Source organism: Oncorhynchus tshawytscha, linkage group LG05 (assembly GCF_018296145.1).
Source record: "Oncorhynchus tshawytscha isolate Ot180627B linkage group LG05, Otsh_v2.0, whole genome shotgun sequence".
Classification (NCBI taxonomy): Eukaryota; Metazoa; Chordata; class Actinopteri; order Salmoniformes; family Salmonidae; genus Oncorhynchus; species Oncorhynchus tshawytscha.
The window spans coordinates 36,540,505-36,553,929 of NC_056433.1; the positions used below are offsets into that span (position 1 = coordinate 36,540,505).

Consider the following 13,425-nt stretch of genomic DNA (forward strand, 5'->3'; position numbering starts at 1 on the left):
ATAAATTAGTCGAGAGAAGGCAGCAAGAATCACATCATGCTATTATTTCTACCGCTTAAGAATAATACAATCTCTATGTGCGTCTGCGTTTAACTTTCAACTTTTTTTTAACACTACAAAACATACAAATACACACACACACACACACACACAAATACACACACATACAAATACACACACACACACAAACGACCACATCACACAAACATCAACTACATCACACCTGCCCGGACGGACAAGCTCACACCCCTATCTCCAGCACCCGCGTCACTCTCCACCACATGGCCTAAAAACGGCACCATTTTGTTTCTCTCCGTCGCCCCACACACTTTCAACATTTAGATAATAAAGCATTTTACCTTTTGATTGTGTTAACGATGGAGGACTGGGTGATTTCCAGTTTTGAAGGATGTGTTTTATCAAGATGGCTGACAATAAAATGATCGTCCAACCCATCAGGTATCTCACTACACCCTCATATGCCACGGACAGATGGATTAAAAGTACATTTACATTGTAAATCATAGTATGACTAAGTCATAGTATGAATACCAGTAGCGTGGGTAAAATCACTGGGGAAGCCATATTACAATCTATGTGTTGTGATAATTGCTCTGTTTGCTCTATAACGTGTTAGTTGATATGCCTTGCGACCGTGATATGTATATAGGGCCTAAAGGCCGAGACGATAAGACACAGTGGCAGAATAAATTCAACCACACCTTTGTTTCATCACAAACCCAGAGAGCAACCCGTGTCTGATAAAATCCACAAAGCCTATTGCACTTAACAAACAGTTACATGACCTACAGCGTGGTCAAGCAAGTTAATGGAGCTGCCTCCACTATTCCAGACCCATTTCAACATTTCAACATCATCAAATCACCTATGTTTAGCCTTATACAGTGACATCTAAAAGATAACAAAAACAATTTAGTCCAATAACGTCAGTTAAATATGATGGGGGCTGTCCATAGTTCTGATTTCTGTGTGTGCGTGTGTAGTGTGTGCGTGCGTGAGCATTCATGCAAGTCGAAAAATGTAGACAAATGAAAATGCCAGCCTCCTCTCTTTTACGTTGACGGAACGGTCTATCACTCTGTCATACAGTACACACGTTCAGTTTTTGTTGTCCTAGGCTACTTGGCTAAAATACTTGCTTGCTTGCCAAACTTCAAATCAAATCAAATTGTATTTGTCACGTGCGCCGAATAGAACAGGTGTAGTAGACCTTACAGTGAAATGCTGAATACAACAGGTGTAGTAGACCTTACAGTGAAATGCTGAATAGAACAGGTGTAGTAGACCTTACAGTGAAATGCTGAATAGAACAGGTGTAGTAGACCTTACAGTGAAATGCTGAATAGAACAGGTGTAGTAGACCTTACAGTGAAATGCTGAATACAACAGGTGTAGTAGACCTTACAGTGAAATGCTGAATAGAACAGGTGTAGTAGACCTTACAGTGAAATGCTGAATAGAACAGGTGTAGTAGACCTTACAGTGAAATGCTTACTTACAAGACCTTAACCAACAAGGCAGTTTTAAGAGAAAAAAAAAATTGAATTAAGGAGCAACAATAAAATAACAGTAGCGAGTCTAAAAACAGGGGGTTACGGTACAGAGTCAATGTGGAGGCTATAGACAGGGGGTTCCGATACAGAGTCAATGTGTGGGGGCACCGGTTCGTCGAGGTAATTGAGGTAATATGTCCATGTTGGTATACGTACATTTAGGTAGAGGTAAAGTGACCATGCATGGATAATAAACAGAGAGTAGCAGCAGCATAAAAAAATGAGGGGGGACAATGCAAATAGTCCGGGTAGCCATTTGATTAACTGTTCAAGAGTCTTATGGCTTGGGGGTAGAAGCTGTTAAGAAGCCTTTTTGACCTAGACTTGGCGCTCCGGTACTGCTTGCCCTTCGGTAGCAGAGAGAACAGTATGACTAGGATGGCTGGAGTCCTTGGCAATTTTTTGGGCCTTCCTCTGACACCGCCTGGTATAGAGGTCCTGGATGGCAGGAAGCTTGGCCCAGTGATGTTCTGGGCCGTATTCACTACCCACTGTAGTGCCTTGTGGTCGGAGTCCGAGCAGTTGCCATACCAGGCGGTGATGCAACTCGATGGTGCAGCTGTAGAACTTTTTGAGGATCTGAGGACCCATGCCAAATCTTTTCAGTCTCCTGAATAGGCGTTGTCGTGCCCTCTTCACAACTGTCTTGGTGTGTATGGACCATGAGAGTTTGTTGGTGATGTGAACACCAAGGAATTTGAAGGTCTCAATCTGCTCCACTACAGCCCTGTCGATGAGAATGGGGGCGTGCTCTGTCCCCTTTTTTCTGTAGTCCACAATCATCTCCTTTGTTTTGATCATGTTGAGGGAGAGGTTGTTATTCTGGCACCATACTGCCAGGTCTCTGACCTCATCCCTATAGGCTGTCTCATCGTTGTCAGTGATCAGGCCTACCACTGTTGCGTCATCGGCAAACTTAATGATGGTGTTGGAGTCGTGCTTGGCCATGCAGTCATGGGTGAACAGGGAGTACAGGAGGAGACTGAGCATGCACTTCCTTTAATGAGCAACGTTAACAGTATTACTTTAGTGCCTTGTCGCAAACAGGATGCATGTTTTGGAATATTTGTATTCTGTACAGGCTTCCTACTTTTCACTCTGTCATTTAAGTTAGTATTGAGAAGTAACTACACCGTTGTTGATCCATCCTCAGTGTTCTCCAATTATTACAGCCATTCAATTTTGATTTATTGGCATCATGGTGAAATCCCTGAGCGGTTTCCTTCCTCTTCGGCAACTGAGTTAGGAAGGATGCCTGTATCTTTGTAGTGACTAGGTGTATTGATACACCATCCAAAGTGTAATTAATAACTTCACCATGCTCAAAGGGATATTCAATGTGTGCTTTTTAAAATGTTTTATCCATTTACCAATAGGGGCCCTTTGTTGCAAAGCAGTGGAAAACCTCCACTGGTCTTTGTGATTGAATCTGTGCTTGAAATTCACTGTTCCACTGAGGAACCTTACAGATAATTGTGTAGGGTACAGATATGAGGTAGTCATTTAAAAATCATGTTAAACACTATTATTGCACACACAATGACTCCATACAACTTATTATGTGACTTGTTAAGCACATTAATACTCCTGAACTTATTTAGGCTTGCCATAACAAAGGGATTGAATACTTATTGACCCAAGACATTTCATCTTCAAATATTTAAGTAATTGGTAAAAATGTAGAAAAACATAATTACACTTTGACATTATGGGGTATTGTGTGTAGGCCAGTTACACACTTTGACATTTAATCCATTTTAAATGCAGGCTGTAACACAACAAAATGTGTGTTAGGGGTGGGAAAACGATCTGAAGGCACTATACTGTATATGCAGGTATATAGAGCGTGTGAGCATATGGGCTGAGCAGACAGTTAACAGAGAACACACAACAAAAACAAAGAAAAGTTATTCTTTGTACGTTGAGGCGCTATGCCTTTATTGGGCTTTCAAGCTCCAGCTCCTCTACTAATGCACCAAAAGACTGTGGGCTATGTCATTGTACATACAATGGAGGAATACTGCCACTTAAGTACTGTGGTCAGTTTGTATTACCTTGTAAATTAAGGTATTATGTCCGGTGGGGGTCTACTTCGGGAGAGTCGGTCCCCCGAGAGACTGAAGTGGGATGAGTTGAGGCCCCACACACACTTCAGAGAAGTGTCTGATGACCTCCCAGTCACCCCATTCCGATCCCTTGGATAGAGCCCCTCTCCACTCTCACCAATAATCACCATTGAATCTTAGCTATTATGACAAACAAAGAATAATAATGACTCAGTATTAATAATAATGACTCAGTATGAATAATAATGACTCAGTATGCTCTCCTAACCTGCCCAGAATTCTTATTCATTTTACAATTTTTATTTTCCCTTGTGAAATTGTTATGCAGAAAGTAAAGCACAGAGATACAAATACACCCCCCCCCCCCTGTATTGCTGTTCCCCTAACCCCATCCAGACTGAAACTTGGGGGACTGTTTGACCCACAGGCCACAAAGGGTTGCCATTGACTTTAGGGAAAGGCTTCAAGTCAGTTTATAGACACATTTATTCTGATCCCCCTTCACTTGTTACCTTGGCAACAACTGCTCTTTCCTGGGGTCCTCACAAAACGACACACACACACACACACATATGCACGCACACATGTACAGACACACAGGCACGCCAGCATGCACACACACGACAACACACACAAACCCGCACACATTACACACCCTTGTGTCGTCATCTTCATTATTATAACTTAATTGTATAAATCCTATTTTCCCCCTGCAGTCAATGACATAGTCCAACAAATCCTGACACATCCTTAAAGCGGTTTCACAAAAATCCCTGATAATCTGAAAGACGGAATTTAGGATTCAAAACAAGGCCTTGGGTAAGTGAAGAGCATCAAGTACGAACTCTAATTATTGCTTGTAGTTTCTTTCTCTCCTTTCCCCTTCTCTCACATCTCCTCTCCTCTCTCCCTTATCTCCTTCCTCCATCTCCTTCAGCTCCCTCCCTTAATCCGCCTATCTCTCTCCCTCTCCCTCTCTCTCCCTCTCTCTCTCTCTCTCTCTCTCTCTCTCTCTCTCTCTCCTCCCCCTCTCTCTCTCTCCTCCCCCCTCTCTCTCCTCCCCCCCTTTCTCTCTCTCTCTCTCTCTCTCTCTCTCTCTCTCTCTGTCTTGCCGGTAATGGCATTCTACTGGTAGCCATCTGACCCTTCCCATGGCAATATCCTCTGGAGGTACAGCCTCTCTGATGTAGGCAGTTTAGAATCCACCCTCGGGAGGTACGGCCTCTCTCCTCTGAGTTGTTAAGAATCCATAACTCCTCTCAGTGGAGTTCCATTGGCTATCACTCCAGAGATGCAACAATGGGCCATGCACCTCATTCTGTACTTATCTCTCTCTCTTAGAGGAGGAGAATAATTGTTGCTTGATCACTTCACCTCTACCTATTTGTACCTATCTACCTCAATTACCCCTGCACATCGACGAGGTACTGGTACCCTGTGTATATGGCCAAGTTATCGTTTCTCATTGTGTATGTATTCCTTGTGTTATTATTGTTCTATATCTTTCTCTGGATTGTTGGTAAGGGCCGTAGGTAAGCAATTTCACTGTTAGTCTACACCTATTGTTCACGAAGCATGTGGCAAATAAAATTGGATTTGATTTTAATGAGATGACCGAGGCGACAGTGTGACACCATAGCCACTGATATTATTACAACAGTTTATCAGCAAAGAAACACATGCAGACGAATTGATGCAATTTAGCCATTGGTCAGGGGAATTAAAATGTAGAGTGCACCATAATTCATGCAGTGTTGTAGTAATACGTTTAAAGTGAGATATGAATGACCAGAGAGCCGTGGAGAATTCCATATTTGGCTTGACATTGTGCCCAAATATGCCTGACAGACTCTTTGGCGGTTGCAGATAGTTTTCCAACTGAGTGTACACATTCCTATGAGATTGGACATAACAAAACATCTATTTGGCGTCAAAAGCAACAGTTGCCAGTTGTGTCGGTATGCATTGTTAGCGGTCTGTCTTCTCTGCACTTAGAACAAGAGCATCACAGAGGGGCAGTGATCGTTGGCCGTTAAACGGTTGAAATGGCAGTTAGCTTATCATTTAGAGCGGCGAGCCAGCAACTGGGGAGTTGCCAGTTCAAATCCCGGGTCGGACAGGGGATAAAAGTGAGCTGGTATCAGATGCTGTTGCCTGCTGTTGTGTCCTTGAGCTAGACACTTAACTTGCCGCAACAACTGCTCCACGAGCGACCTCTCCAACATGTATGTGTGTCTTTCAGAGGGGTTCGGATGAAGTGGAAGTCAAGTTTTGTCTGGACCTTGTGTACATTCCACCCAAATACTACAATTTATGTTGTTGTTTACCATAGCAATTACTGGAGTGAATCATGCCAACAATCGTTATGTTAAAGTCTCTTTTGCTCCTTTTGTAGCAGCTGTAGCCAGAATGCAACACTCAGACAGGCCAAGGCCATGACAACACTTTGCGACTCTGCAAAGAAAAGGCCATATCTCAGACTGGCCAATAAAAAAAAATAAAAGATTAAGATGGGCAAAAGAACAGACACTGGTCAGACAAAGTCTGCCTAGAAGGCCAGCATCCCGGAGTCGCCTCTTCACTGTTGACGTTGAGACAGGTGTTTTTCTGGTACTATTTAATGAAGCTGCAAGTTGAGGACTTGTGAGGCGTCTGTTTCTCAAACTAGACACTGTGTATTTGTCCTCTTGCTCAGGTGTGCACCGGGGCCTCCCGCTCCTCTTTCTATTCTGGTTAGGGCCAGTTTGCGATGTTTTGTGAAGGGAGTAGTACACATCGTTGTACGAGATCTTCAGTTTCTTGGCAATTTCTCACATGGAATTAGCCTTCATTTCTCAGAACAAGAATAGACTGACGAGTTTCAGAAGAAAGTCTTTGTTTCTGGCCATTTTGAGCTTGTAATTGAATCCACAAATGCTGATGCTCCAGATACTCAATTAGTCTAAAGAAGGCCAGTTTTATTGCTTCTTTAATCTGAACAACAGTTTTGAGTATGCTAACATAATTGCAAAACGTTTTTTTTTGCTGGTAATGGGCTTCTGTACACCTATGTAGATATTCAATAAACAAATCTGTCATTTCCAGCTACAATAGTCATTTACAACATTAACAAAATCTACACTGTATTTCTGATACATTTTATGTTATTTTAATGGACAAAATATGTGCTTTTCTTTCAAAAACAAGGACATTTCTAAGTGACCCCAAACGTTTGAACGCTAGTGCATTTTTTATTAGGGAACAAACAGCTGACTGATGGATGGCCGGGCATTCGTGCGATTGAGTCAGTTTCTACGTTAACATGGACTCTTATTAACAACGTGATGAAGGTTTGTTGACAAGGTGTTGTAGAAAACAATGAATAGAAGTGGCTTGGAACCTCTAACCCTGGCCATTTGACAGGTAAACTCATGGGTACACTCGCAATGGCTGCCTGGTATTGTGATGCAATCATTTCCACTGTAATGTAGAATCGTCATGAAAAATTATGTTTACTGATGTGGCTTATGCAATGTTATGTATTTTTTGTAATGTCAGTTGAGTTGAATCAATAAATCACAGCACATATTGATGGGTACACTTCCTGCTTTTACTTCCTGTTTTGCTCCTATATGGGTACACTCGCAATAGTCCAAGTCGGTATTAGATAGAACGTCGTGGCCCCGCGCGCCTGTGGAGAAAACAACTTGTGGTTACCTAGGTTACTCTATTGGCTCACAGAAAAAAATACATCTTTTTCAAAAGCAATTTCCTTGCTGTCTGCTTGTTTTAATCAATTACAGAACCACATTTAAGAAGATTTCAACATGTATAAAGATTCCTTTTCAACATTGCCTGCTCCCTAACATTCTCATTACTTAGAAAAATGTAATTTTGTAGGGCCTCCCTAATGCCCCACTCCTCTTCAATGGCGAAGTTGCTGTATATTGGTGGGAACTGGAACACGCTGTCGTACACATCGATCTAGAGCCTCCCAAACATGCTTATGGGTGACATGTCTGGTGAGCAGGGTTGGGTAGGCTACTTTCTAAATGTAATCCGTCACAGTTACCTGTCCAAAATTGTAATCAGTAACGTAATTTATGGATGACCAAACTCAGTAACGTAATCTGATTACATTCAGTTACTTTTAGATTACTTTCCCCTTAAGAGGCATAAGAAGAAGACAAAAATGTATGTTACCAGGGATAAATCAATGTTAAAGTATACATAGCTGGCCATATATGGATGTTACATTTTACTTTATGGGTTGGTTATGTAGGCTTTCTGCCACATATAATAATACGATAAAATGATATCTTTACATTAAAAACCAAACTCTGTTGTTTCTGATTTTATTGTAATGGAGGACTGACTGGGCTCATTGAATCGAGATGAAAGATCAATGCTGCGCTCATGGAATGGCATGCTTTGAGCTATTTACATGTGAAAAATGAATGCCATATGCTGCATTTGCTATAGGCCTATTGTTTACCTTACTGTTGGTGACACTTTGATATCTTGATAATGTGCAGCTGTTTAAAGGGAAAGTCCACAGATGAAACAACAACAAAACGGTCGCCCCGCCTCTGTTTTGGTAAACAGCTGAGGGATGGGCCTAGAGAAATGTAACCACTCTCAGATTCATAGAGAGTTGTGGATGCAAGGACTGACCAATCATGATATCCAAATGATTGTTTTAACCATGTTATGAGGCTATACAGTGTTTGTTTACATTTACAAACATTGGAGAAAAACAAGCTTATATTTTGGGTTCTCATGGAGTATGACAGTTGAACTAAGCACATGAGGCATTTCTAAGTTATATTCTTCAAGAATCAAATCATTTTTAAGTCCAAAAATGGATGTAGAAACTACAGATTGCCACTTCAAGTCTATCAAAAGTGTGTGAGTTTGAACATGTCCATTAGGCCTATGGATAAAAGCAATTTATCAGCGTGAATTAGATTGAGAAATAAAAGCTCCACTTTTATTCCATAGGCTGGGATCTGCACGGTGCTGCTGTTGCAAGAGTGCATTTTTCACTGGCTGTCCACTGGTTTCAAAAACAATGATTGATAGGCAGCTTAAACTTCTTGAATTCAACCATTATTGGGGTCAAATACACACAGATTTGTGAACAGCCATCCACAACAACCACACTCTGCAAGGCACAAATAGCTAGATGAGAGAGCAGCAGCGTGAGTCACATCAATGCGCTATGTAGATATCAATAATAAGTGATATCAGTGTCACCGTAGACTACACCACTGCTGTCATCCTTACCTCTAAGCGTTTATTCAAGTTGGATAATCTTTGGATGCCGACAGCAGTCGCATCATTGGAAAACATAGCTTGGACTGTAGCCTACAAAAGCCTGTTCCTGCTCTTTTCCCGCGATCCATCAAACACATTTGGTGCGTCACCATTGTGGTCACTGATTTGTAGTCAGAATCGCTCAGATGGAACAAACTTAAACTAGCGCCTTTTTTCAATGCTGATTTGAATATCATTGAGAAAACAGAAGTGTCAAATATATTATTTTGCAAACCCCCTTTCTGAATTTAAAAGTAATCCTCGAAGTAATCATCTCGTTTTTCAAAAGTATCTGTAATCTGATTACAATATTTTTGCTGGTAACGTAACGGTCACTGTTTTTTTTGTAATCCCTTACATGTAATGGATTAAATGTAATCCGTTACTCCCCAACCCTGCTTGTTAGTATGCAAGCCATGGAAGAACTGGGACATTTTCAGCTTCCAGGAATTGTGTACGGGTCATTGCGACATGGGGCTGTACATTATCATGCTGAAACTTGAGGTGATGGCGGTGGATGGCACAACAATGGGCCTCAGGATCTCGTCAAGGGTATCTCTGTGCATTTAAATTGCCATTGGTAAAATGCAATTGTGTTTGTTGTCTGTTGCTTATGCCTGCCCATACTACAAAACCACCGCCACCATGGGTCTCTCTGTTCACAATGTTGACATCAGCAAACCGCTCGCCCACACAACGCCATACACACTGTCTGTCATTTGCCCAGTACATCCATGAAGAGCACACTCCTCCAGCGTGCCAGTGGCCATCGAAGGTGAACATTTTCCCACTGAAGTCGATAACGACGCTGAACTGCAGTTAGGTCAAGGCCCGGTTGAGGACTACGAGCACGCATGTGAGCTTCCCTGAGACGTTTCTGACAGTTTGAACAAAAATGATTCGGTTGTGAAAACCCACAGTTTCATCAGCTGTCCAGGTGGCTGGTCTTAGATGATCCTGCAGGTGAAGCAGCCTGATGTGGAGGTCCTGGGCTTATTTTTCCCAGCATAAGGTGCACTTGTGCAATGATCATGCTGTTTAATCCGTTTGTTGATATGCCACACCTGTCAGGTGGATGGATTATCTTGGCAAAGGAGAAATGCTCACTAGAACAGACATAAACAAAGTTGTGCACAAAATTTGAGAAGTAAGCTTTTTGTACGTATGGAACATTTCTGGGAACTTTTATTTCAGCTCATGAAACATGGGACCAACACTTTGCATGCTGCATTTATATTTTTGTTCAGTATAAATGTCTTACCTGTGATGTTTTCCACACACATAGCTACGTGTAGCCTACTTAGAAAACGGGTCCCACATTTCCCACTCTACCACGCCGAATAGCCTGAAGCCACAGGGCTCTTCTCGCAGCTGCTATTTCCCTACGTGGAAGCATCGGGATTGTGGACCTGGATACATGTACATTGAACAACAACAGCAGTGTTTCGGCACGTTTTGTTATTTCTGTAGAACAAAAACAATCTGAGACTACGACGAAGTTGGCTCTTTTACAATGTGGGTCAATTTGAAAGAATGTTTATATTCTCCCAATTTGTGGACGTGGATCTATATATATATATATATATATATATATATATATATATATATATATATATATATATATATATATATATATGGGGCACTCTGTTCACAATGTTGACATCAGCAAACCGCTCGCCCACACAACGCCATACACACTATATATACATACATATACATATATATGTTGCTATTCGAAAGGTTATTAAGGGGACTACAGTCATTTGGCTGGCCAATTACCGTTATCCAAAATACCACGACCGTCAGAGCCCTAGCTTAGAGACACCAGCCATACAGTACTGGAAGTACAGTCAACATAATGCCTAACATAAGCACCACACACACACACACACACACACACACACACACACCATTGTGTCGTGATGTCCAGTTCTGTATCCATATGCAGATCTATTCAAATGTCCCTGTCTGATCCCTATAGCACACAGAGCCGTGTCTCTGTCTCTCTCTTCCTCTTCCGCCTCCTATTCCTGTCCCGATATAGCCTCCATAAAACTACAATATTATCCGATGAGCTTGTCTCTCTTCCAGGGTTTCTCATAAAGCCCTGTTATAGAGTTTGGAATGGAGCTTTTGGTGGAAAGACAATGAGATACACAGATGTACAGTACATCTGAATCCATTTGAATCGAGCACCGAGCGGAAACCACTGGTCTGACTTGACATACCTTTGGCGTCTTGGTGCATTTTCCGTTCCTGGCGTCCTTGATATAGGCGATGTCCAGGAGATCAGTGTCCTTTAAGAAACCAACAGAAATAGAAGAGTACGTTTCAGTCACATGTGGGTTCACTGACTGTATGGTTGATTATGTACCGATAAAACATTATGCTATACAATGGTATCACCCTTTATTAGCCACCCCAAAAATGTAATAAAAATGATTAGTATAGCCCAACGTTGGGCTGTAGCGTGAAATTGAAAGCTACAACTGGATGAATCATGATGAAAGATAATGTTGTTGAAAGCCTGGACAGAGGATAAGTGCAGGCAAATATTTCCTAATATACCTTTCTGGTGGAGGAGCTTCAGCATGGAACAGGTTTGTGTGTGTGTGTGTGTGTGTGTGTGTGTGTGTGTGTGTGTGTGTGGTGTGTGTGTGTGTGTGTGTGTGTGGTGCAACATTGATGAAGCAGTAACAGTCTGATGAGGTCGTACCGTAGTGAGTTTCTGTCCACTCCATTAAGTATAACCTGTCTCCCATTTCCAGAACGGGATAATCATAGCTTTATTTGCCTCATAAAATAGTAAATAAATCAAACTGTGTGTTACATCTCTCATAAAGCTGTGATTGAGAATAGCCTATGCTTAGACTTTAGGACAACACCTTCTTAGTCTAGAATATTTGGGGGAAAAAGCTTCTGTTCATAACTTTAACTTGTCTTAAATATTTTATGATAGGCCAGTAGGAGGGCAGGTTATTGGCTATTTGGTTTTCAACCTCGCGTGGTTGCAAGGGATTTTCCTGGTCCGCATGTGTCATTTATTTCTTAATACACATATACTTTAGAAAATGATAATTTTTTAAATACAAGCTAGACACAAGATAGTTAAGGAGCGTCAGTTATAAAAAAATTTTTTTATAGGTTTAGGCTAGAGCAGTGATGGTGCCTGGAGAAGTGAGCATACTCAGATTACTGCGCAAAATTACCCAAACAGGAAAGGCACCCTATTTCAGGTTTCACTCTCAACAAAATGTTTTTATTTTTTAATTTTTTAAATAGAAAAACAACAATAGTCAGATATTCTAATTCCACAAGAATGATTAAAGCACATCAGGAGACCATTTCGGATGTCTGAGAGTGTAGTTGCCCTTTAATTCAATTGGGCACCTGGCAAGAGTACATTTGGCTGGCGGTCTTTCTGTACTGTACAATGTAGGCCTGCAGTGTACATGATGTAATGGCAGAGTTTGCCCTCTCAATTGATACAAATCATCCTGAAATCACTCTGCCAGGCAGGCCTACTTTGCAGTCAACATTTAATTGGGAAGGTTTTTTGGGGAAAGCCATTCAAAATGTTTATTCAAACAGTGCATTATGACTGAACTGCACATCGCAAAGATTCAACCAAGACTTCGGACCAAACTTTTTGAATACCTGGTTTGCATACCCAGTGGTTGCATTTATTGGTAGATATCACAAGTTCAAAGGTCTTTCTTAACTACACCACTGGCTACCGATGTCGTTACTCTGTGAGCTGCTCCCATGTGACAACAAGTGGAGAGCTGCGCACTCTTGCTGCGATATTACACTCAAGGCACGCATGCGAATATTTCACGTGCTTGACCATTGTGTAGCCTGCTTCCTGCATTACTTCTCTATTGCAATACATCATTGGTACCTCCGCTACACTACTTTGATACAGTACGCATCAATGGGCATGCAGATCAGAGTATACGCAATGCCCACTAAACAAAAAGTGGGTATAGACCCCACTACACCACTGTGCTAGAGCCTAAAGGGCTCTCCACCGTGATTTCACAGTCTACGCACAAAGAGCTAAGGAGCCCCATTTCCATCCCGTTCCACTCATTCAACACACAAACCGCATAGAGAGCTTTGCAAACGAAGCTCCATCCGATAGACTGTGTGGAGCGCTTAAGGCCCGTGCATCTGACAGAGAGAGAGAGAGAGAGGAACAATGTTATCTGACTGGACATTTTTTGCTCTGTTTTGGTGGAATTCTCCACTCTGTCTGGCCTACATTACACTCCTGCGTTCTGTACAGAACATATTTATTAAAATAGGCTATAGCAAAGAGGAATCGGCAAATTACTCGGAATGTCACTTGTGTGCTGCCCTGCAGTGTGCTGCGAGACTCTGTTCTGCGCGGACCCCAGTCAAGTTCAAATAGGCTGAGCCAGATCCATATATAGAGAGAGTTAGGCCAACGAGCGTGAAAATTCAGTGTCACTTTCTCCCCCATAGCC

General features: G+C 41.9%; 1 protein-coding gene across 3 annotated transcripts in view; it reads right to left on the minus strand.

Annotated features, from left to right (window-relative positions):
- The window catches only part of LOC112241085 (1-phosphatidylinositol 4,5-bisphosphate phosphodiesterase beta-1), a 239,217-nt gene that overhangs the window by 178,899 nt on the left and 46,893 nt on the right, over window positions 1-13,425 (minus strand). For all 3 annotated transcript variants that reach the window (XR_006083419.1, XM_042321857.1, XM_042321858.1), the window contains exon 3: window positions 11,164-11,232. Coding sequence is in view for 2 of the 3 variants with exons in the window: in XM_042321857.1 (XP_042177791.1) it covers window positions 11,164-11,232 (69 nt within the window). In the remaining variant the exon portion in view is untranslated. The remainder of the gene's footprint in view (window positions 1-11,163; window positions 11,233-13,425) is intronic.